At 37.9% G+C, this 21869-nt stretch overlaps 1 protein-coding gene across 2 annotated transcripts in view; it reads right to left on the bottom strand.

The window, feature by feature from the left end:
* LOC133845471 (ecdysone-induced protein 74EF) overlaps positions 1–21869 on the bottom strand; it is a 45633-nt gene that overhangs the window by 10834 nt on the left and 12930 nt on the right. The window contains exon 1 of one of the 2 annotated variants that reach the window (XM_062279937.1): positions 5640–7586. The exons of the other annotated variant lie outside the window; for it this stretch is intronic. Coding sequence (XP_062135921.1) covers positions 5640–6828 — 1189 coding nt within the window. The 5' untranslated portion in view covers positions 6829–7586. Of the gene's footprint in view, positions 1–5639; positions 7587–21869 lie in introns of those variants that run through there. 2 annotated transcript variants of the gene reach the window in all.

The raw sequence follows: 21869 nt of genomic DNA on the forward strand, positions 1-21869 counted from the left end.
GCTCGTCAATATTTCCGCATTAAGAAATGATACGAGTTTTATTTATTAATTGCTGCTGCCATTTCTTTCTTTCGATCGCCATATAGAATTGTATGTAATATAAATTCGAGAACTGTTTCTTTTTTCGGGTTGTATATGCTAAAAAAGTATATAATTATTTATTATTCCCGCTTGTGCTTGACTCATTTACCTGAAACGCAATTTGGTTAGCTAACTAAACGAAATTTTGTAACAATTTCACAAGTTTCCGATTTCAAATTTCTATTATGCACACACACACACACACATACACATAGAGTTTAGAATTAAATCAATGGTGTAATTAATCTTAAGCAGACAAGAGATTATATGGCAATCTATTGTTATATATGGTCATGCAATCATTCTTGTCTTAAGCTCGTCTTTATTTAAGTGCTTACGGTAAAAGTACCCTGACTACTTTCTTTCAGTCTATTTAAAGAAGAGTTAAGTCATCATGAATTGGGATGGCGAAATTCAAGAAATTAGAATTCAGTTATAAATTACACAAGGTAATTTCTTCACTCGACTTCATTAGAGTTGCATAATAAACGAGACATTTGCATAATTCCAAAAAAGGATTGGCTAACAATTATATAATAATGGAATAATTGAAAAAAAAAGAATGGGCAAATAATTATACGATCAATGAATAATACCAAAAATTGTATTATACGTTAATTCAGATTTAATTCTTGTATTAAAATGATTATTTTTATTATAAGCAAGATTTTATTAGCAAAATGAACAAAGTAGATCTTTCTTGGAGTAGAAATAAAGTCAAATTTTATATGTGCTTGTAGATCTTTCTTTATTTATAAACTTGAGTGGAAATAAAGTCATTTTTAATATATGTGCTTCATTTTTGTTGATGTTTGTATTCAGCTTTTATTGCTTTTCTACCGGATATTACATAATTTCGTTGAATTCGCATCTCTCGCTTTGCTTCTTCGAATTCTCACACTTGCCACAATTAGCACTTTCTCTGCAGAGTTCTAAGACATATACAAGCTTATATGCTATATAGTATATGGCAATAAATAAAACTATATTTGTGACTGTCACGCGCCAATATTTTGGCATTACAAGTGCTAATTGCTTTGTTAGTTCAACGATTTTGTTGAAAGATCTCTCAAGAAACTTTTTCCCGTATCTTATCTGCTATATACTATATAGAAAGAATCTTCTGCTATGCTGCAACTTTGATTTACTAACATGACCTATGCACTTAACTTGCTGTCTCCCTCACACGCACGCATTTCCCCATGCAATTAACAACAGAATAAAGCAACAACATCGCTATCTGATTAGCTAATTTTTTCCAATCAGATTTTGTAATTACATTGCGACAGTTTTGCCATGTGCCGAGTGCGTCTAGTATAGCATTTGTGAAATGTGACATAATCTCTCAGTTCTCTCTCTCACACACGCACACACACACACACAGTCGCACTCTCTCGTTCACTCTCTCTCTCTCTCTCTCTCGGTGCCATGCTTATTATCAATTATCGCAGTGCAATCAATGGACAGATAAGGAGACCCCAAGCAATAACCATGCTGGGAGAACTGCCACTGCCAATTAAATGCGCTTACAAAACTCACAGACTGGGAATAGAGACACACACACACACACACACACACACACACACACATACATATTCATAGACAGATATCGAGACATGGCTTGGCTTACATAATTCTAAAACAAAAAAAAAACAAAACTTTGCTGTATTTGGGTTAAGCTAAAGAAAATGATTTGCTAATTTCTTGCGCTGAAACGAGAAATTTAAGTTTTCCGCGCTGCGCTCGCTATCTCTTTCACTCACACACTCACTCTATCTGACTGTCTGGCTATCTATCTCTGTCGCTCTCTCTGTGGCCATGCATTTGTCTGTGTCAGTGTGTGTGTGTGTGTGTGTGCTCAGTTGTTGCCAATCTATTCCCAACCTACCTCAAAATGTTTTGCGTTAGGCCTCAAAGCAACAGACCTCGTTGTGTGCAGTTGCTGCTGGTGGGGTGGCAGGGGAGGGAGGTGTGCACGACGCTGTCGCTCTTTTCCACTATTTCCCACAGCAACTGACACACACACACAGACAGCAAATCTTACACTTACACGCACGCCAACAGAAGCTGAAGCTGGGCTGGTTTATCATGTAAAAGGGGAGCACAAGACAGAAGGCAACTAAAACAACAACAACTACAACGGCGACGACGAAAGAGAGCAAAAGTGAGAGACTGACACAGAGAGAGAGAGCGTAACAGCTTGTAAGCTCGTTGCGCTCTTCGCCGCATGTCGCAATTGAAAGTTGCCTCGCATTCTGTTTTGTACGTTTACATGTGTCTGCGTGTGTTTGTCAGTGTGTGGGCGGCACTATGGTAGGGTAGAGAGTGAAGTAAACGAGAGGCAATGACGATGATGTTGTTATGGTTGAAACCCCAAAAGGTTGAAGGTAAAACAAAATCAAAAGCAAAACAAAAAGTCCAAATATATAATAAAAAGTCGTGTAGGAAAAAGGTTAAAATCAAAATGATTGCATGTTGTAAGAAGAAAATGTAATATACATACATGAATGTTTGTATATGTATATGTATGTGTGTGTGTTTGTGTTTGTAAAAAATACCCAACTAAAGTTTTTAGCTAAAAAGAGTTTCGTAAACGAAACAAACGAAATATTTTCCATGGCTTTTGTTTTTTCGCCGAAAATTTCAAAAGAATTTGCATCATGATGACGTTCACAGCAGTGATTATGACGTTTTTGGGGCCTTCAGAAGGGGATCAGGAGGCAAATCTTCAGCTTTAACTGCTGATTTCAACGCATTGGCATTTGATTTGTGTTTTTGTTTTTGCCTTTGTTTTGTTTTTTTTTGTTTTGAGGAACCAGCAGCATTTTCAACTTTTCTTTTCTGCGGGCCATTGCGGTTATTTTTTGTTGTTTTTTTATTGTAGGAGCGATTTGAATGCTTTACCAGAAAATTTTAAAGAGCAAAATCATAAATATGCATAAGTAAATGTAAATGTACTTCGCATGTGTGTGTGTGTGTGTGTGCTTGTGAAATGATAGCAATAAGCCGGGTATTATCTGAGCAACGATAATTCCCACATTACTGCAAGTTAACAATATAATAAAAAAAAGTATTTCGATTTGTTGGCGCACTTTATGCAGATGAAGTTAATAACGATTTATAAGGGGATGTTGAGCGTGTTTAACGATTTTACAAAGTATGTGTATTGGGAAAAAGCTTGTAATACTTTGTAGCGAGGCTAACGATTTGAATAAAGTATCATATATGTAGTAATAATTTTAGTAATGAATTCTTTAGACAACCAATAGATTCATTAAAATACATAACTTTCATATTTAAATGATTCTTAATAAAAATAATAAATAATATTATTATATAAATAATACATTAATTAAACCCAGAACTATTCTAATATGAAAAGATACAAATTAACTGATATACAACAAATTAATAAATGTCCAACAATGAAATAAGAAAGGGATTTAAGTTTTAGATAACACATTTCTTTACTGATATATCACAATATATCTAAAGTAATCGATTAACTGTGAAGTAATATCAGTTCAATTACAAGTTCTATACTATAGAAATAACAAATATTTTGTATTGTATATTGTAGCAATTATCATACAAATTATAGTGAAATCTATTATATTGCAACTACTCTAGAACATGAAGATTCTCCCAACTTGCTGGCAGATGCTCTCAACAACTGGCAACCTGCATAAATCTGTCATTGCCATATGCTCAACAGTCCGTAGCTAAATCCGAATCCCCCTCAATCCAGATTCGCATTTCTCAATTCGCAATTCTAAGTGGGACGCCCACTTTGCAGAGCTGCGAGCGACGCGCATTTCCGCTAATACAAAAATTCAAGTACCTGACGCCCTTTTTGCCAACTTGTATATACAAAAGTATATGTATTTTATTCTCTTTGCTACATACACACAACTAAAGGTCTGTTTGTATTTATCTTAAGATGATTCCCTATAGCCAAATCGGAGCAAAGGCAACAGTCAAAAGAGACGCCCGTGTCAAATAGAGGAAACAAGTTGCTGCCAGCTTAAACGAAGGGTTACCTACAGCCAGTCTCAGTCTACATACACACACACATACACATGTAACAAGTGCCAGCACACACAAACACATACACAGTAGTCCCCCTGTTGGCAGTTGGCGCCTTGGCACTTTGCAGCGACAGCGACAGCAACTGAGAAACTATTTCACACACACATACACTTGCCCAGCAACCACATTACAATTTACGACACACACACACACACACACTCGCTCATACATTGTGAATGCAGCGCGAATAGCGAAACGAAGCAAAAGCAAAAGCAAAGCAAAGCACTGAGAGCATTTGATAGTTGAGCGTCGGCATTGCCGCTCACTAGAAAGCTCCTCGCACACTCGCACACACACATATATTAGCATGCTCTCTCGCTCTCACGTGGCTCTGTTTGCTGGCATTTTGTAGTATGTGGTAGTTGTTGCTGTGCCGTTTGCCGCCTAAAGTAATCAATAAAATTGTTGAGGTGGGTTAGGAAACTGTTACGAAGCTGCCGTTGCCGCTGTCGCTGCCGCCGTCGCTCTTTTGCTCCGACTACGACGTTGGCAGCGACAGCATTAGCAGCAGCAGCAGCACCATCGACGTCGTCGTCGTCGTCGTCGTCGTCTTCGTCAGCGGAAATTGCGCTATTTTAAATAATGTTTATTTTGCGTTTGGACGTCTTTTTGTTTTTTGTTTTGTTGCTGCTGCTACGGGAGCATACTATTTTTTTTTTCTTTTTGAGCTTTTGTTATTTGTTATAAATTCACCAGCATGTTAGTGTTGCTATTGCCAAATTGCCAAACATTTCACAATCTCTGGTCTAGGGAAAGATGCAAAAACAAGTAAGAGGTGAAAAATATGCCACAAGGGAAGGGAAGAGTTCAGCATGTTATTAAAATGCGTGTAGAGTGTGTCGAAAGAGTAGTTTCTAGATGTCTCAGATAGTAGTACGTGGGAATAGTAAGTTAAACAATATTTGGTGACTAGGTCTAGTAAATAAATGGTTGGGAAATATCAATAAATATAACACTTAAGAGTTCAACTGTTTAGTGTTAATATTTTAAAAAGATAAACAGTTTATTATGACAAATACTTAATGGGGTACTTTTCTAAACATTTTAAAATGTTAAACAGTTAAGCTAAACATTTTAATTTTTTTGCGCCCACTTTTTTGCGAAGTAAAAGTAAATATTCTAACAAATATGTTAGAGAGTAGAACATATTTCAATTAAGAATTCATTTATAAAGAAAAGTTTTAGTGAAAAGTAGGCAGGAGTTCATCAACGAATTCAGCTAGACCCCAAGAAAGTGAATATCCAAACTAATATGATAAAGAGTAGCAAAGAATTCAGCTAAGAATTCAAGTATGCCGAAATAAAAAGAAAAACCTCAGCACTGCTGAAAAGTCGACAGGAATTCATCAATGAACTCAGCACGATAATAAATAGAAGAGTGCTTCTCCCATATTTCAGAGTTAGGGTATAGAGCAGTGTACTACAAGGAGTAAATATTGGTTCCCATTTGGCTTAATGGCTTCACTTACAGTAGCGCTTCATCAAGCTCTTCTTGTAGGCGGCGGAACGTTCTGCCGGCTTCAGGCGCATCCTTGTGCGCTCGCAATGCGTCGCTGCATCCTCATCGGACTCGGTGCCGGAGTAGGTGCGTCCACGTCGCCGACTGCTGCTGCAGATGCCTTGATGCGTTGTGGTTGCTTGTGTTGCTGTTGCAATGGCAGCAGTTGCATTGGCTGCTGCTGTGTTTGCACTGCTCAGCGAGAGATCGAGGGGTGAGTCATAGCCATCTTGGTATTGCAATTCCAGCAGCTCCTCGTCATCTGCATCCGCCTCAATGTCCGCATCGGCATCCTCCTCGAGCGTTGTCTCCTCCTCAATGTCCTCGATGTCGCTCATTTGTTGCTGCTGCAGTTGCAGCTGATGCTGATGCTGCACTTGCAACTCGTTGCTGCTGGTGATGACGCTGCTGCGTTGCAGCTGCTGCTTGCGCTCCCAAAGTATCTTTGACACATCGTCGAGGGTGCTGCGCGTCTTGTCTGGCTCGGATTGATGTTGCTGCTGCTGCTGTTGATGTTGCTGCTGCCTTAGATGATTGTACAGCACTTTGAACTCGCGACAATCTGTGGCTTCTGCCTCGGTTTCCTCCTCCTGCGATTCCAGCTCAGCTTCTGGCTGCTCAACTACTGTGGCGGGCTGCTCAGCTGGCTCTTTGCTGGCTTCCAGTTGGTTTAAGGATTGCACTGGACTTGAACTTGCTGCAGGTCTGGAACTTTCTCGCTCATCTGCTGTCTGCTTGACTTCATCTATGGCACCTTCGATTGCTGTTGCTTCGTTTACTGTTGCTGCTTCTTCGATTGCTGTTGCTCCCGCTTCGATAGCTGTTTCTGTTTCAGTTTCTGTTTCGGTTTCCAGCTGCTGCTGCGTCTCCTTGACGCTGGCTGGCGATGTGGGCGATGCCACGGGCGAAGGCGTCGATGTTGGCGTGGGCGTGGCACACTCAGCTGCCGCTGTTGGCGATGCCGCTGGCGACACCGACGATGTGGAGCAGGCAGATGACAGCGACAACAGCGATGATGACGATGATGATGAGCTGGAACTCGAGCTGGAGATGGACGATGAGCTGGACAACGAAGATGAGGAGGAGGAGGAGACATTGGAGAGTGCCGCCGTCGCAAAATTGTGCGCCGTGGCGGCCACCAAATGTTGCACCATTATCATTTTAGCAGTTTCTCGTTACGTCGTTACGTTTCACACACAAACACACTCCCGAACACACAGACACAACACCGTTCTACGTCTACGTCTACGTTTACGTTGCGTTTGCCGTTACGTTGCTGCACATGTTACGTGACGTTGTGACTTTTGAGGTAATTCTTTTGTTTTGTTGCACTTAATTATGCTGCCGGCGCCGCCTGCTGCACTTGAACACATTTTTGTGGCAGGCCATGAAAACTTCTACGCGCTACGTGCAACGCGCAACGTGCAATGCGGAAACGTTACGTTACGTTAATGTAAAGGCAACAACTATTATATATTATTGGTATATATATGTGTATTTAATATATTTAGCTAGCTTCTATAGCTACGAATTTATTTTTGTTATATTGTATGTTGTTTTGCTTTTAGCGCTTTTGTCGCTTTTCTGCTTTTTGCTGCTGCTGTCAGCCGCGGCACGTCATTTATCTCTTACGGTATCAGCAAAACTAAAATCTAAAGTCAGCACAAAAAGCACTGCCGAGTGTTTATTAGGCGCAAACAAACGTTGCAGGCGGCGACTGCGACGCGACTGCAGCTTGACTGTTGTCGTTTTCGATGCTCAACAACGACAACGACGATGGCGACGTTGACGTTGACGTCGACGTTTCTGGTAAAGCGCGCGCGCGCCCCACTCACAGACACACTAGCACAGACACGACGTACACATACAAACACACGCACACAGCTGTAGCTGCGAGAGAGACAGGTGGGAAGGCGTAGAAGGCGAGAAACGAAAAACGACACAAAACAAAAAAATGAGCAAGCGACTGCGACGGCGACTGAATGGGGCTCGCTTGCTCGGCTCGCGCCAACTGGAAGAGCGCGAGCCAACAAAATGTTGTTGGCGCTGCTTATTGCGAAAACGATGTCGGCTTCGCAGTCGCTGCCGCTGCCGCTGTCATCGCGTCGTGAGCGCGCCAAAATGGCAAAGCAAACGTAACAGTTTTGCGTTTGGGAGAGTAAAAAATGTTTGTCGCTCTCTGCCTGCTGTTTGCTGTTTATGTATGTAAGTATGTGAGCATGTTGCTGCTGTATGTTTGTAGACGTATTGCAGCTGAACCTATTTATTAGTATGTGTGTGTGTATGTTTAGGGAAGGAAAGGCGAAGGGGGTTTGTGTGCCACATGCGCATTTGCATTGCATTTCTCCTCAGGGGACAGCAAACAGGACACAGTGGTGCAGAAATAACAACAAACTGATCAAAAAATACATAATAATATAAAATAATTATATATGCCAAATATTCTTTAATAATATTGCTCAATTTCTATGTTCTATACACACCAAACAAAATAAATTAAATTATTTTTCATTAAGTTTGCTGCTTTGTATTTCCTTGCCAAACAAATTCGTCTGACAAGATCCCTAATACACATTCACACTTACGCAAACTTGCATGCATACTAAACATACACACTCACACATAGAGAGAGTGGAGAGTAGAAATACTGGCTCTCTTGACTAATAGTTGCTGCGACCCAGACCCAGTGCGTTCACTTCAGTGGAGCAAGTGGCGAGCAATTGCAGCTACTATCTGGGCCCCCAAATGGGTCAGGCCAAGTCAAAAGGGCTGTGCGATCATGGGGGAGCAGCAGAGTGTAATAATAATATGCAAGAGTGTGTGTGTGAGAGAGTACGACAAGTGAGCAGGAGGCGACGTCGTTGCTGCTGCTGCTGCAATAGTCAGTCGTGCAATCGGCACGATTATGACTCAATGCAAGTGTGTGTGAGCGGGCGAGGAAGAGAGCGAGTGAGAGAGCGCGCCCGACATCCACTGCGAGAGAGTGTGCAAAAGTGCGCTCGCTCTCGCTCTCTACCGACGACGACACCGTTTGACGATGGCAGTAGAGCAAATTTTCACTTTCCGTTTGTTTAGTTGTTGGGGGCCTTTCCATTTACTTGGCAATTGCAATTGTGTGAGATTCTCTCTTCTACACACACACACATACAGCTAGCACATTACGTGTAAGTGTGTGTGTGAATATTGCAAATAAAGGAAGCAGAACAAGAGCAGTAGAGAAGATGAAGAAATTGAAGGAAGAGTTTGGCGTTTTGCTTGCATGACGGGGTTGAGGTGGGGAGTGGTGGAAGCCATGGGGAGAACTTTAATGAGGCGGCGGCGTCGGCGACGACGACACAGACATACTTTCGTTAAGCTAGTGTGAGTGCGAAATGAGTCCAATGTACCGAAGGAGGCAACTGGCAGGGGAACACAGACAGCTCCTTTGGCTTCAATACAAACACAAGCACAGACACACACAAGCAGACAGCACAAACGAGAGGGAGCGGGAGGGAGATAGAGGGACACAGACACATAGAGCCGTAAAAGAATTTTTTGAAGAGGAAGCGCATTAGGTGGCACTGCTTGTGCTTGTGCTTGTGCTGCTTGGGTTGGGCTCCTTGACTTGACTGTGAATCGGACGAGAGTTGGAACTGCGATTGCGACTGTGACTGCGACTGCGTCGGGGAGGAGAGGGGAAGGTGGGTTAAGTTGGTGCTAGGCTTGTGTAGTCGATTCATGTTTCATGTTTTAACAAAAGTCATTGAACAGACGAAGACGACTGCAAATCTACATGGCTCCTACTGCTGTCGCATTGCCCAGACAAACGGTCGATGGTTAGGAAGTGTCGGAAATGTATCGCTTTACTGCTTGCACTCCCCCTTACCCCTTACCCCTTACCCATTCTTCCCCTTCCCCAACTACCCACCAGTTAACAGTTGAGAAAATGATGCGAATCGCCGCGTCATCGGCAACAACGACAACGACGACGACGACGTCGAGACAACATTTTCGGAGTAAACAGCAGTGAATGACCTCATATCATCTAATACACGCGCCATGCACTCAAACCCAGTTGCTGCTGCTGCTGCTGCTTATTCCCCTTCTTCTTTCCACTAACTGACTAACCTGCAGACTGATGCGCAGCCCAAAAAATCTCTTGCTCTCCCTTTCGCACTTTCGCACTCTGCGTATCTGTCGCTTTGTCGCTCTGTCGATTACGATGGCAACGTCGCGACGTTTGTCAAACTTATTTTCGTGCTTCTCATTCACGCAAAATCAGCAGACTTGTAATTGTTACGGTTTCAACTGCTTTTTTTGGGCAAACGATACGAAGAGAGAGGGAGGCAGAGAGTAAGCGAAGGAGAGTGAGGAAAGGGATTTTGCTTTACTGATTTGGAGGCGGGCCTCGTTGTTGTTGCTGCTATGGGGGATCTCTTTGTTTAGCGGTCGGTAATCTGGTCAATGATGTTGGATGTTGGCTGTTGGCTCTTTGTCTGCGCTTCAGGCGCCGCAGGGGGGTTGGGGCGGGGTCACTTGTAGGTTAAACAAGCAAGCGTCCATTTATGATGGCTGACTTGGATTTGGATTCTAATGCTATCAGCGATAAGACAGATAATGCCCCAGCTTGATAGATATACGATTTCAACAATTTTGTGTCGCGCCTCAGGCTCTGAAGGATTTGAGCTTGGTGTGTGAGAGATTTACGAATACTAATCAAGGATGAGAGAGAGAAGCAGTCGAGACAATGCAGAATATTTGTGTAAAATATATATGCATATACTATATAATTCGTAAACAAAATAATATGTATGAGATAAGCAGCGAAATGTTGAACTGATTTTATTGGGGTCAAAGGAAATACGGCGACTTCATTGTGGAGATAAGATTTACTACAACTGATTTTTACGCTCGAAAGTTCAGCAAACACTCAGTGGTTAATTATTAAATAATGATATTTCAAAATACGAACATATTATATTAAGCTAACTAATTAATTGCTAAATAAAGTATTAAAAAATACTTTTAAAATGTATAGTATATTTGGGGAAATATATTATCTCTGGAAATTCCAATTTTAAATGTAGTATTTTTAAGGAAGGCAAATATTCTACATTTAAAAACATTCAATTTTCGTTTATGAATTACAAAGAAAAATATTTGATTAAATCTTCAAAATGTTAAAATTAAAATTTCATATTTTACAAATTTTTAAAATTTATAAATTAAATATTCTTTTTCTATATTTGTCTCTTTTTAAGCAGATTTATTTTAAAATTGTTACTCATAAGTTCAAGAAATTTTACATTTTTTTTTCCTAAACGCTCTTAAATGGATATTTTATATATTTAAAACCTTTTTATTTTACGTTCATTAATTATGTAAATATGAAATTTAATTTTGAAAATATTTGAAAATTTAAAAGAAAAATTAAATTATGAATTATGTGATATCAAATTTCTGATACTTTAATTTATTGAGTATAAAACTTTAATCTTCATAAATGAAAAATAATTTTATGTTTCTATTTTTTTCATTAAATTAATTTTCATTTAATTTTTTGTTTCATTTCATTCATTTTTTATTTATTTATGTTATTAAATGGTTTTCTTAGTGTAATATTTTTGCTATAGAATTAATTTGGAAATATGTAAAACGCAAGAAAATAAAGTTAAGTCAAACATATTTTAATACCATATAAAATTTGAAATTTTCAATTATAATAAATTGTTTTTTGACAGTCAACTTTTATGTTGAATACATGAATAATTTCTTGAGAAAATCTTCAGCATTATGATCAGAATTAATTGACAAGAACTTCAACTCCTTTCACAAATGACATCACGAGTCGTGACTCATCAATGCAGAAGATACTTGAAGCAACCAAAAATGTTGCATTTGCAGCTGACAAAATGTTCAGGAAATTTTCGTCGTATTTTTGCCATGATTGTTGCGATAGTTGTTGTTGTTGTTGTCGTAGTTGTTGCAGTAGTTGTATTGGCATTCACCTTTTCATTCAAAAAGTAACTAGATCAGCAGAAATATTGCCTCACCGCAACAACCTTCAGCGCAACTGTTTCCCCATTTCTTAACAACGTCTAAAAAGAGCCAAACAAAGAAATGGTTGCACACACACAGACACACACACATACATAAACCTTAAGCGAGTTGAGTTGAGAAGTTAAGTTCAGCTCCAAAAAAAAAAAAAACACTTTTGCTTTTACTACACAATGCACTTGACCGTCAGCGAAAGACATCGTAATCATCGTCGTCATCATTGTTATAATTAACATTGGACCCCACAACCCAAAAAACGAAAAAAACGAAATGAAACGAAACAAGACAAGATAATAAACATTGTCAACTCAACTCTTTGTTGGCCCACGAGGCGTATGAGTAATGTGTGCAATGTGTGTAAGTTGTGTCGTGTCTTGTAACATGGCAATTACAAGTGCTCACCAAATGCTAAAACAGCTAAACTTATGGCCCTGACTTTTATCTCTATCTCTCTTTTTCACTCTCTTTTCGTGTTGATTTTTTTTTCACTTTAATAAATTTGCATACATATTTCAGAATTATGCATATGCAATTTTGTTGGTTGAAATAGTCAAGTTGTTGGAACTGAATTGTGGTTGGCAGACAATCGCCCAGGATAATGGCTGAAATGTTTCTTACGAGCACTGAGAGTTTTATGCGTTTTAATTAAAGCTCAACGAAATCGAAAGCCATCAGACAATCCAGACGACCAAATGACAACAGACTCGCATTAAATGTGTGTGTTGTTCAAAGGAAATAGCTGATGTTGCAGCTGATTTGCTGTTGTTGTTGTCATTGTTGTTGTTGGCCATCATTTTGACCAGTGCTTTTCCACTTGCACTTGACAACGAAAATGCCACAACAGAGCAGCAGCAGCAACAAAGCGAAAAAAAAACACAAACACATACAGCAGAAATTGCTAGCAAAAGAAAAACTCGTCAGCAGAAAAGAAAAATAAAAAGAGAGAGAGACCAGAAAAAAAAAAAGGAAAACCACAAACAATGGCATCCTACTTTTGGCCACAACAAGTCGCTCATACGCCCCGTTGGCCCGTTAGCCCGTTGGCATTGTTTTGTGGCGCGCAGATTTTCCTTTCTTTCGTTCGGCGTTCGACGTTCGGCCGCCGCATGTTGCACTTGCACTTTCTTTTTTGCATTATGGCGTGTGGAAAAACTTTCGATTTTCTCGCATTTAAAAACAAAAACAAAATGCAGCAGCAGCAGCAGCAAATTATTTTTACTTTTGCTGCAAAGAAAATGAAAGCGAGAAGTGCAACAACACAGCGCGTCAGCTAAATAGACGACTCACTCCTAACTTACTTACTATATACTTAAATATATATACAGTGGCGTGCAAGTGTGAGTACATGTTTGCAACTACTGACTTTGGGTTCGCATAAAAAAGTTATTAGTAAAGTAAATGAGTCCAAATTTTTTGTGTTTATTCTTTGAATATTTATTAACAAAATCTTATACAAAATATACCAAAAAATACTAATTGGTTTATTTAAGAAATAAAAAACAAAAAAAACTCGCATGTACTCAGTTATGCTCATTTTGAACACTTTTCAACAAACGTTTTTTTTTTTTTAATACTTGGTCCAAAGATCGATATTTGTAATTGTGATATTTATTCATTCTGGTATATTTTCTACCAAATTTGGTAATATTTATTTTAGAATAGCTCTCCATTCGTGCTGGACTCGTTGTTGCATCTCGCGTTAGCTTGCTGGTACTGATTCGTAGCGTCCCAATCATTTTCTCATTATCGACCACAAATTTTCGATCGGATTTAGATCAGGACTCTGTCCTGGCCACTCCTTTACCTTAAAATGTTGTTTTGCGATCCATACTTTGAAGATTTTGGACGAGTGTTTTGGAACTCCGTCTTGTTGAAATGTGATATCTCTCACCTTATATGCACATTTGTCAACCAAATCGCAAATATGGGTTTGCAAAATATCTAGAAAGTCTTCCTTTTGCATAGTATCATCTATTTTCACAATTGGTCCAACGCTCCACCAAGTGGAACAGCTCCAGGCCATGACAATTCCACCTCAGTGTTTCGCAGTTCCTTGTACGTGGCCTATCTGCAACGTCTCTTCTGGCTTCTTCAAGCAATATTGTTTACAATCCGACTGGAATCAATTGAATTTCGTTTCATAAGACCATATAACTATTTTCCAGTCGTCCAATTCCCAAGTTTTATGGAAGAAGCCAGAAGAGTCGTTGCAGATAGGCCACGTACAAGGAACTGCGAAACACTGAGGTGGAATTGTCATGGCCTGGAGCTGTTCCACTTGGTGGAGCGTTGACCAATTGTGAAAATAGATGATACTATGCAAAAGGAAGACTTTCTAGATATTTTGCAAACCCATATTTGCGATTTGGTTGACAAATGTGCATATAAGGTGAGAGATATCACATTTCAACAAGACGGAGTTCCAAAACACTCGTCCAAAATCTTCAAAGTATGGATCGCAAAACAACATTTTAAGGTAAAGGAGTGGCCAGGACAGAGTCCTGATCTAAATCCGATCGAAAATTTGTGGTCGATAATGAGAAAATGATTGGGACGCTACGAATCAGTACCAGCAAGCTAACGCGAGATGCAACAACGAGTCCAGCACGAATGGAGAGCTATTCTAAAATAAATATTACCAAATTTGGTAGAAAATATACCAGAATGAATAAATATCACAATTACAAATATCGATCTTTGGACCAAGTATTAAAAAAAAAACGTTTGTTGAAAAGTGTTCAAAATGAGCATAACTGAGTACATGCGAGTTTTTTTTGTTTTTTATTTCGTAAATAAACCAATTCGATTTTTTTGGTATATTTTGTATAAGATTTTGTTAATAAATATTCAAAGAATAAACACAAAAAATTTGGACTCATTTACTTTACTAATAACTTTTTTATGCGAACCCAAAGTCAGTAGTTGCAAACATGTACTCACACTTGCACGCCACTGTATATATCTCTTTCTTTGTGTGTGGACAGAGAAAACTGCATTGGGGGGTTTTCTTCTTTGTTTCTTTCTTTCCTTCGCCGGCGTCCTAAATTGAAAAGCTGTCTCTAGGGAGTTTGAGGCACCCGAGAGAAGTTATTATGATTGCCTGCTTGATTTTATTACAACCACTTGAGGGTCTCAAGTGGTCTCCACGCCCCAAAGACATGTTGCATGGGCCAGTGGCAGGCGGCAACAGAATAACGGAATAACGTAATAAAGTAATGCATTCGCATACTCAAATGCAAAAATGAAGAGAAAAAAACAGAACCGAATAGAACTTTGAGCTGACAAAGAATGAAGCAATTTAGCTTGGGTTGGATGACGCCCAACTCGTTGCTTTGTGTGTTCCTTGTTCTGATTTTGGCAGAGATAATTCTGCAGCATGTTTTTTGAAAAATTTCGAGAAATTTCACAGAGCAAATTCATTTGAAATTTCTAATAAAGGATAATTAGCTTTTCTACAAATTCTTTAATTTGTTATATTTTAACATTGTTATTTGAATGGAAAATTATAATATTTGATATTGTATGGAATTCATTTTACAGCTCATCTTCAAATTTAGCTAAGTATTTATTAATCTTTTGTATAAATTATAATGCAATTTGCTTGCTAATGCACCAAGAGTAGTTTATATTATATATGTGTCTTTTTATAGAAACTATTGCTCTTAACCTTTCAGACTTTCCATACCAAAAATTAATTATTTTTTTTAAATTATCAAATAAGCATATATTAACATTACTTTGTTATTAATTTTAAATATCTTTATTAATATTTTAAATATTTACTAGATTGTTATTCTTAATATATGATTATTCAATAAAATTTTTAGCCTTTTCGATTTTCTTTGGCAAAGTTGCGATGAATAATTCGAGTTTACCAAAAAAGGAAAAACCATACATTTTTCTAATATTTTCTTTAAAATTAATCTTGGCTATTTCATTATAGTTATCTTTATTATGCCAAGCCATTTATCAATGTCAGCCAATTTTGTTCTATTCTTAGCAACTTTTTTATTATAATTTAAATTATTTTTATATTTATTTAAATTTATAATTTCTATATCATCTGTCACTTTCCTCAAATTCTATTTAATATTATTATTGTAATCACATTATTTATCGTAGTATTATTATTTTCATTTAAAAATTTCCTTTTGCCATCAAAGTCTGTCACTTTTCTAAAATTCTTATAGTTTTTCCACCTTTTTTTATATGTTTATTTACACCATTATTCTTATTAATCATTATTCTAATATTCAATCTGTAAAAGTGGACATTTTCATAAATTGCACTAATTTTGTCAACTTTTACAAAATGCTTTGATTTGTGTGTTTTTTGGCCTTTTGCATAAACGCTCCAATTACTTAAGAAATCATATTGATTTAGAGGTTCATTGTTGGCTAAAGCTAAAAGCAACGGTAACTGCAACGGTCACGTGCAGCGGCAGCGGCAGCGGCAGCGGCAGAAATTGCAGTTTTGCAAGTTGCAAGTTGCAAGTTGCATTTGTATGCATCGCCGGTCATTCATAATGAAAGTGAATTTCGCATAGTTTTTCTTTCCTTGGCCAACAGCAACAACAACAACAACAACAACATTTATCCGTATGTTCGAGTATCTGGCTAATTTCTAATGCTGTCTCTCCACTCTTTTCTCTCTCTCTCCCGCTCACACTCTCTCTATCTCTCTCCCTCTCTTCAAGTCTGTGGCTGTGTAAGCAGTAAAAATAAGAAAAAAAAGAAATAAACCAGTTGGAGTAACTTGTTGGCCAACTCGCCTGTCTGTCTGTCTTTCAGTTTGCTTGGCGGCCGCTTTTGGCATCGTCATCATCATCGTGTCGTGAGGCAAGCACTCGACTCGGCCCTGGTAACACTGACTGACTAACTGACTGACTTCTTGGCCATGCGGCGAAAACGTAAACAGCCAAAGCGGCCAAAGGAAATCACTGGCAAAAAGAAAACTTTAGCTCTTAGAGTTCGCAACTCTTTGGACAGGCTTCGGCATCGTCGACTTCGGTGTCTGCCACATGTGGCAGCGGCCGGTTTCACATACGAGCACATACGTTTGCGATGCTATCGATATTTTACTTTTGATTTTCCCAACCAACATTTTGGCCAGTTTCTTAGCTTGACTTCTTCGCCTTCTTCTTCGTCTTCTGCCTAGCTAGCAAGCCGGAAAGTATTTATTTTAATTAACGAATGGCGCTGAAGTGTTGATCGTCGATTGTCGAATGTTGACTGTGGACTCTCTGCGGACTGTCGAATGTTGCATGTGCAGACTCGACCATCAAATAGTATATTCGATTGTTGTTTCTATGATTTCCGAAAGCTATCAATTTGATTTGTTTGACCTGAACTTTCGCTTCGCGCCGAAAGGATGTTATTGCTTGCCTTCCCAAAATAAGTTAAGCTAAAAGTGAGATTTGCCAAAAATACGACTTAATGGACTTTGTATACTTTTTTTTAAAATAAAAAAACTATTAAACTACAATTATAAATCTATTCTTTCAGAGATTTAAAAGTAAGATCTTTGTATTTTTTTATCAGTGACATACAAAAATTCAAATCATTTTAATTCTATTAAAAATTGTATTATTAATTCTCTTCTAACATGAAATATGAAACAAAATGCTAACATTTATTTAAATAATAGATTTCTGTAAAAATAAAATACAGGTTTCTAATATACACCATAAATATACTTGAAGAAAATAAGCTTTACAAATTATCTCAACTAATTTGAATAGAGAATTTTGAAAGCAAACTATTCTATGATGAATTCTATGAGCATTATATGTGGATTGCATGTGGATCATATGTGGATCGCATGTAGATCGCGTGTGGATCGAATGTGGATCTTATCTGTATAGCTTGCACCTCTTATTTCTATATTTAAGATTTATCCGCAAAAAATAATTTTAATACGTTTAATTTAAATAATCTTCTATTTTGTGATAGTTTCAAAAATAAAATATTTATCAAAACGAATAATAATAATATCACTAACATTCGTTTCGAAACGATTCGGAAATCAAATGCAACTGGAAGCTAAATCTTCAACCCAAATCGTGTATCTTCCATCAGCTGCTACTGTTTGTTGTTGCCTTGAGTCGAAGGTCGCCTTAGTTAATCCACAATCTTTCGTCTAACACGATGATATTTTTAGAAATAAATTGATTTCGAATTTTACTCATAATTAAGTGTGCAAGCGCCATAAAAATACGTTTTAATTTATTTAATAATAATTGCGGTTCGGTTGCATCCCCTTTTGAACAGCAAAGAAAAAAACAAAAAAACTATTGTTTCTAAGTCATATGGAAATGCAACGGCGAACAACAAATTACAACAGCAAAACAGCCAAAGCAAACAGTGAAACGTTTCTCGAAGTCTCCGACCAAAAGTTGATTAAACTGCACAATAACAAACGACAACAACAACAATTTTCAAGTTCAACACAATGAATATAAATTTGAAAGAGCACTGTTGCTGGAAATTTTCCAAAATACATATCTATTTATCTATGTGTTGGTGTGTGTGTAACAACAAAAGATGCAGCTGCAATAGCAACAAGAACAACAACAACAGCAACAAGAGAAATATGATGAAGCATTAATTAACATAATTCTCACACATTATCAAGCGTTCGCCTGTTTAGTACCTATAAAGAAAATATACACAAAAAAACGGCAAGCGAGAAACTGCTAATATATTAACTAAAAGTTTAAATCAAATGCAATCCAACTGCAAAATTATGTGTGTGTATTAAAACGCACTATTTTCATTTTCATTCGATACCCTGTAAAATGCGAGTGGTATCTGTATCAACTAAAAATTTCATTATTACAAAATCTACACTTCATCACTTGCGTTTCATATGGGGAAATATGTCTGCAATGTGGATGGTATGTGGAATTTAAGGTAAATAAAATGTGAGTCATGTGTAGTTCAATCTTAGTCTACAATATGAAATGTGGATACCATGTGGATCATATGTGGATCGCAAGTATATCTTATTTTAATTGAATATAATTATATAATATACTACTTATACTCCATGCTGAATATTCAATTGCCATAGTTGTTTATTTAAATTAAATGTGGATCCGATGTGGATTTATTGTGGATTATATGTGGACTGTATTTTATTGAAATCTAAATTACATCTAGCTCACATTCTTCAACTATTGCATGTGAATTAGACGTATATTATATGTGGATCGTATGTGGATTCTATCTGATTGTATCTTATTTTAATAGATTACAGTTCCAACTGTATAGTTAGCTTTTGTGGATTACATGTGGATCGTATGTAGATCTTATTTGAATAGATTACACCAATTGCATGGTTTTCTTTTGTGGATTGCATGTGGAGCACATATATCTATATACATACATCATACATCATTAGTAATATATAAGAAAATAGATAACTTCGTAATGCCTTACAAATCATTCATTTCTGCAAACTATCATTTACAGGGTATCTGGCCAGTCACCCCAACTGGCACGTAGTGTTGCCTTACTTGTTTTGGTTTTGGTTTTTGTTGTTTGTTTACGTGTTTTATTGAAAAAGATTTTCAATGCCATTATTGTGCATGTCTGTCTATCTGTGTGCATCAGTGTGTGTGCATGAGCGTATGTGTGTGTGTGTGTAAGTTGTAAATGCAAGCAAAGCAAACGTCCGTCTAACTGTACGACCGTCAACCGCAGACATTGGGACAGAGAAGACAGAGACGACAGGCATTAGAGGCGTCGGCAGACGGCGGCCACTGACGTTGACGCTGCTGTTGACGCTGCAGTTGGCGCTGGCGTTGACAGCAGCAGCGACTGCAACTGAAGCAGCAAAAGCAAAAGCAAAAGCCAAAGCAAAAGCCAAAGCAATAGTGAACGAAGCTGATGGCGACAGCTCATCCGCTCGACGTTATGCTAGTAACTGACACTAACTTTGTACATCATATAAACCTAGATGTGCAATATAGTGGTGACTAGTCTAATACATCTATAAAGTTTAGGAAATTTTGCAATCGATTTAGTTTTTAATCAACTGATTAGACTTATGATATTTCATTCAAAGAAATAGCAGTTCAACTAATGTCTTACATGTAAAAATAAATTTTACATTTTCAAATTTTATCTAATGTTTCAGACTAACTTCTCTTAACAATTTCTTAACGATTTTTATTTATGTATGTTCCATCTATATCTAAATTTTTAATTGATTGAATTTTAACTTAAGAAAATCCCACATGTATTTTAGGACTTTGAAGAATATACTTATAATTATTCAGTTCTTATGATCGTTTGACATTAAAAGAATAAGCTTTTAGTACCGGAAATTTCTATGATCTTATTATAATAATAAACTCGTATTACTTATGCTTTCTACATCCGATAAAAAGTTGATAGTTTGTCGATATTTGGTATAAAAATAGTTGAAACAAGTTATACAAAAGAAATATTTCCTAAGCTATAGAATTTAAAGCATTTAAAGAAAGAGTCTAGAGTTTAAATCATCAGGTTTTGATCAATATTTAAATTGGATAGTTTTTTTGTTTTGTATAACCTTTTGAATGGTATAATGAATTAGTTGAATGGAATAGTTTATGTTAATTTCATATTCAACTTGTTAGGTAAGCAGTTCCATTAAAAAAAAGTTGAATAGAAAATATTTGCTAAATTCGTGGAATTATATGAAAGTGACAAGAAATACTAATGAAAATATATTTGGGTCACTTTTACTATTTATTTCGGAAATACTACAAAAGGATGTTGCAGCTTAAAGTACACATTAGTTTCCCTGCTATCAACACTGATAAAGCTGCCCTCGTTGTTTGTTATCTTAAGCCAGTGTTATTATAAAAGAAAATCAAAATAAAAAAAAACTAAACGTGTGCTTTGAAGAAAGTTTTTTTGCAGCGACATGGATGGCCGGCAGCCGGCAAATTGATCGTGCAATAATTACTGCATAGCTTGCTAGTTGCAAGTTGCAAGTTGCAAGCTGATGATGATGAAGTTGCTGCTGCTGCAGTTGCTGTCGCTGCAAATGGAAAGCAACGAGAGGGAAAGTGTTTGCCACACTATTGGCAGTTTTCATTTTCCATGGCATGCTGCTAATAATACCAATCGTAATGCCGCATAATACACACACTCTCACACGCACTCGCACAAACACACACTCATTCGCACAGTCGCACATACACACACACTCACACGGAGGCAATTGCAAATTCACATGCATTCATTGGCATTGAAACGAGACGTTGAGTTGAGGGAGACGCATTTAGCGAGAGGGGGAGGGTGGGAGAGAGAGACGTATAATGACAAACGGCAATACGGTAGCCTAAGTGAGATCGATCTACAACTACAACAACGGCAGCAACTACAACTACAACTACAACAGCAACAACAACCGCGACAACAACAACTAAAACAAGCGAACGTCAAGCGTCAAATTTGCACAAACGGCGAACTGCAAACTGCAAAACTGCAAACGACATTCAACCAATAGAAGTCAAAGTTCTGAGAGAAGGCGACAGATAACACGTCACTTGACTCGAATGGGGACATGGACAACATGCGTGCTCTGCGCCCCCCTCTTCTCTTCCACCACCTCTTCTTCCTCCCATTCGCAACCCGAACATTCGCCACTCGACGACTGTCGACAAGTCAGCGACGTGCATCGGAATCGGAATCGTCGTTAGCAGCGACGTCGCAGTCGCAGCGCTGCAAACTGCGCTAGCACTAGCTGCACCTCCCCCGACTTCCTCTTCTCGACTTCTTATGCTTCGTTCCCAGTTCTATGTTGCGTTCGTTTTTTTGTTTTTTTTTTTTGGTTTCTCGCGCATTTTGTTTATTTTGTTTTATTTTATAGAATTGTTGCTGTTGCATGTTGCAACGGGTTGGCCGAAAACAGTTGGTAGAGGGAGGGGTAAAGGGGACTTTTGACTTTTTCGCTTTTGCTGGCGTTTATGGTTGTGACTGCTTGCCTATCTATCGGCAGCAAAAACAATTTTCAATTTAATTTGTTGCTGCCATTGTTGCTTTAACTTGTTGTTCGACAATTGCTGTTGTTGTTGTTGCTACTGCTGTTTGTTTGTTTGCAGTTCTCAATGCAGTTGTGCAGCAAGACAACCAAACTAAACGCCGATTTCGATTATTGGCAACGACAACGG

This window comes from Drosophila sulfurigaster, chromosome 3 (assembly GCF_023558435.1).
Source record: "Drosophila sulfurigaster albostrigata strain 15112-1811.04 chromosome 3, ASM2355843v2, whole genome shotgun sequence".
Classification (NCBI taxonomy): domain Eukaryota; kingdom Metazoa; phylum Arthropoda; class Insecta; order Diptera; family Drosophilidae; genus Drosophila; species Drosophila sulfurigaster.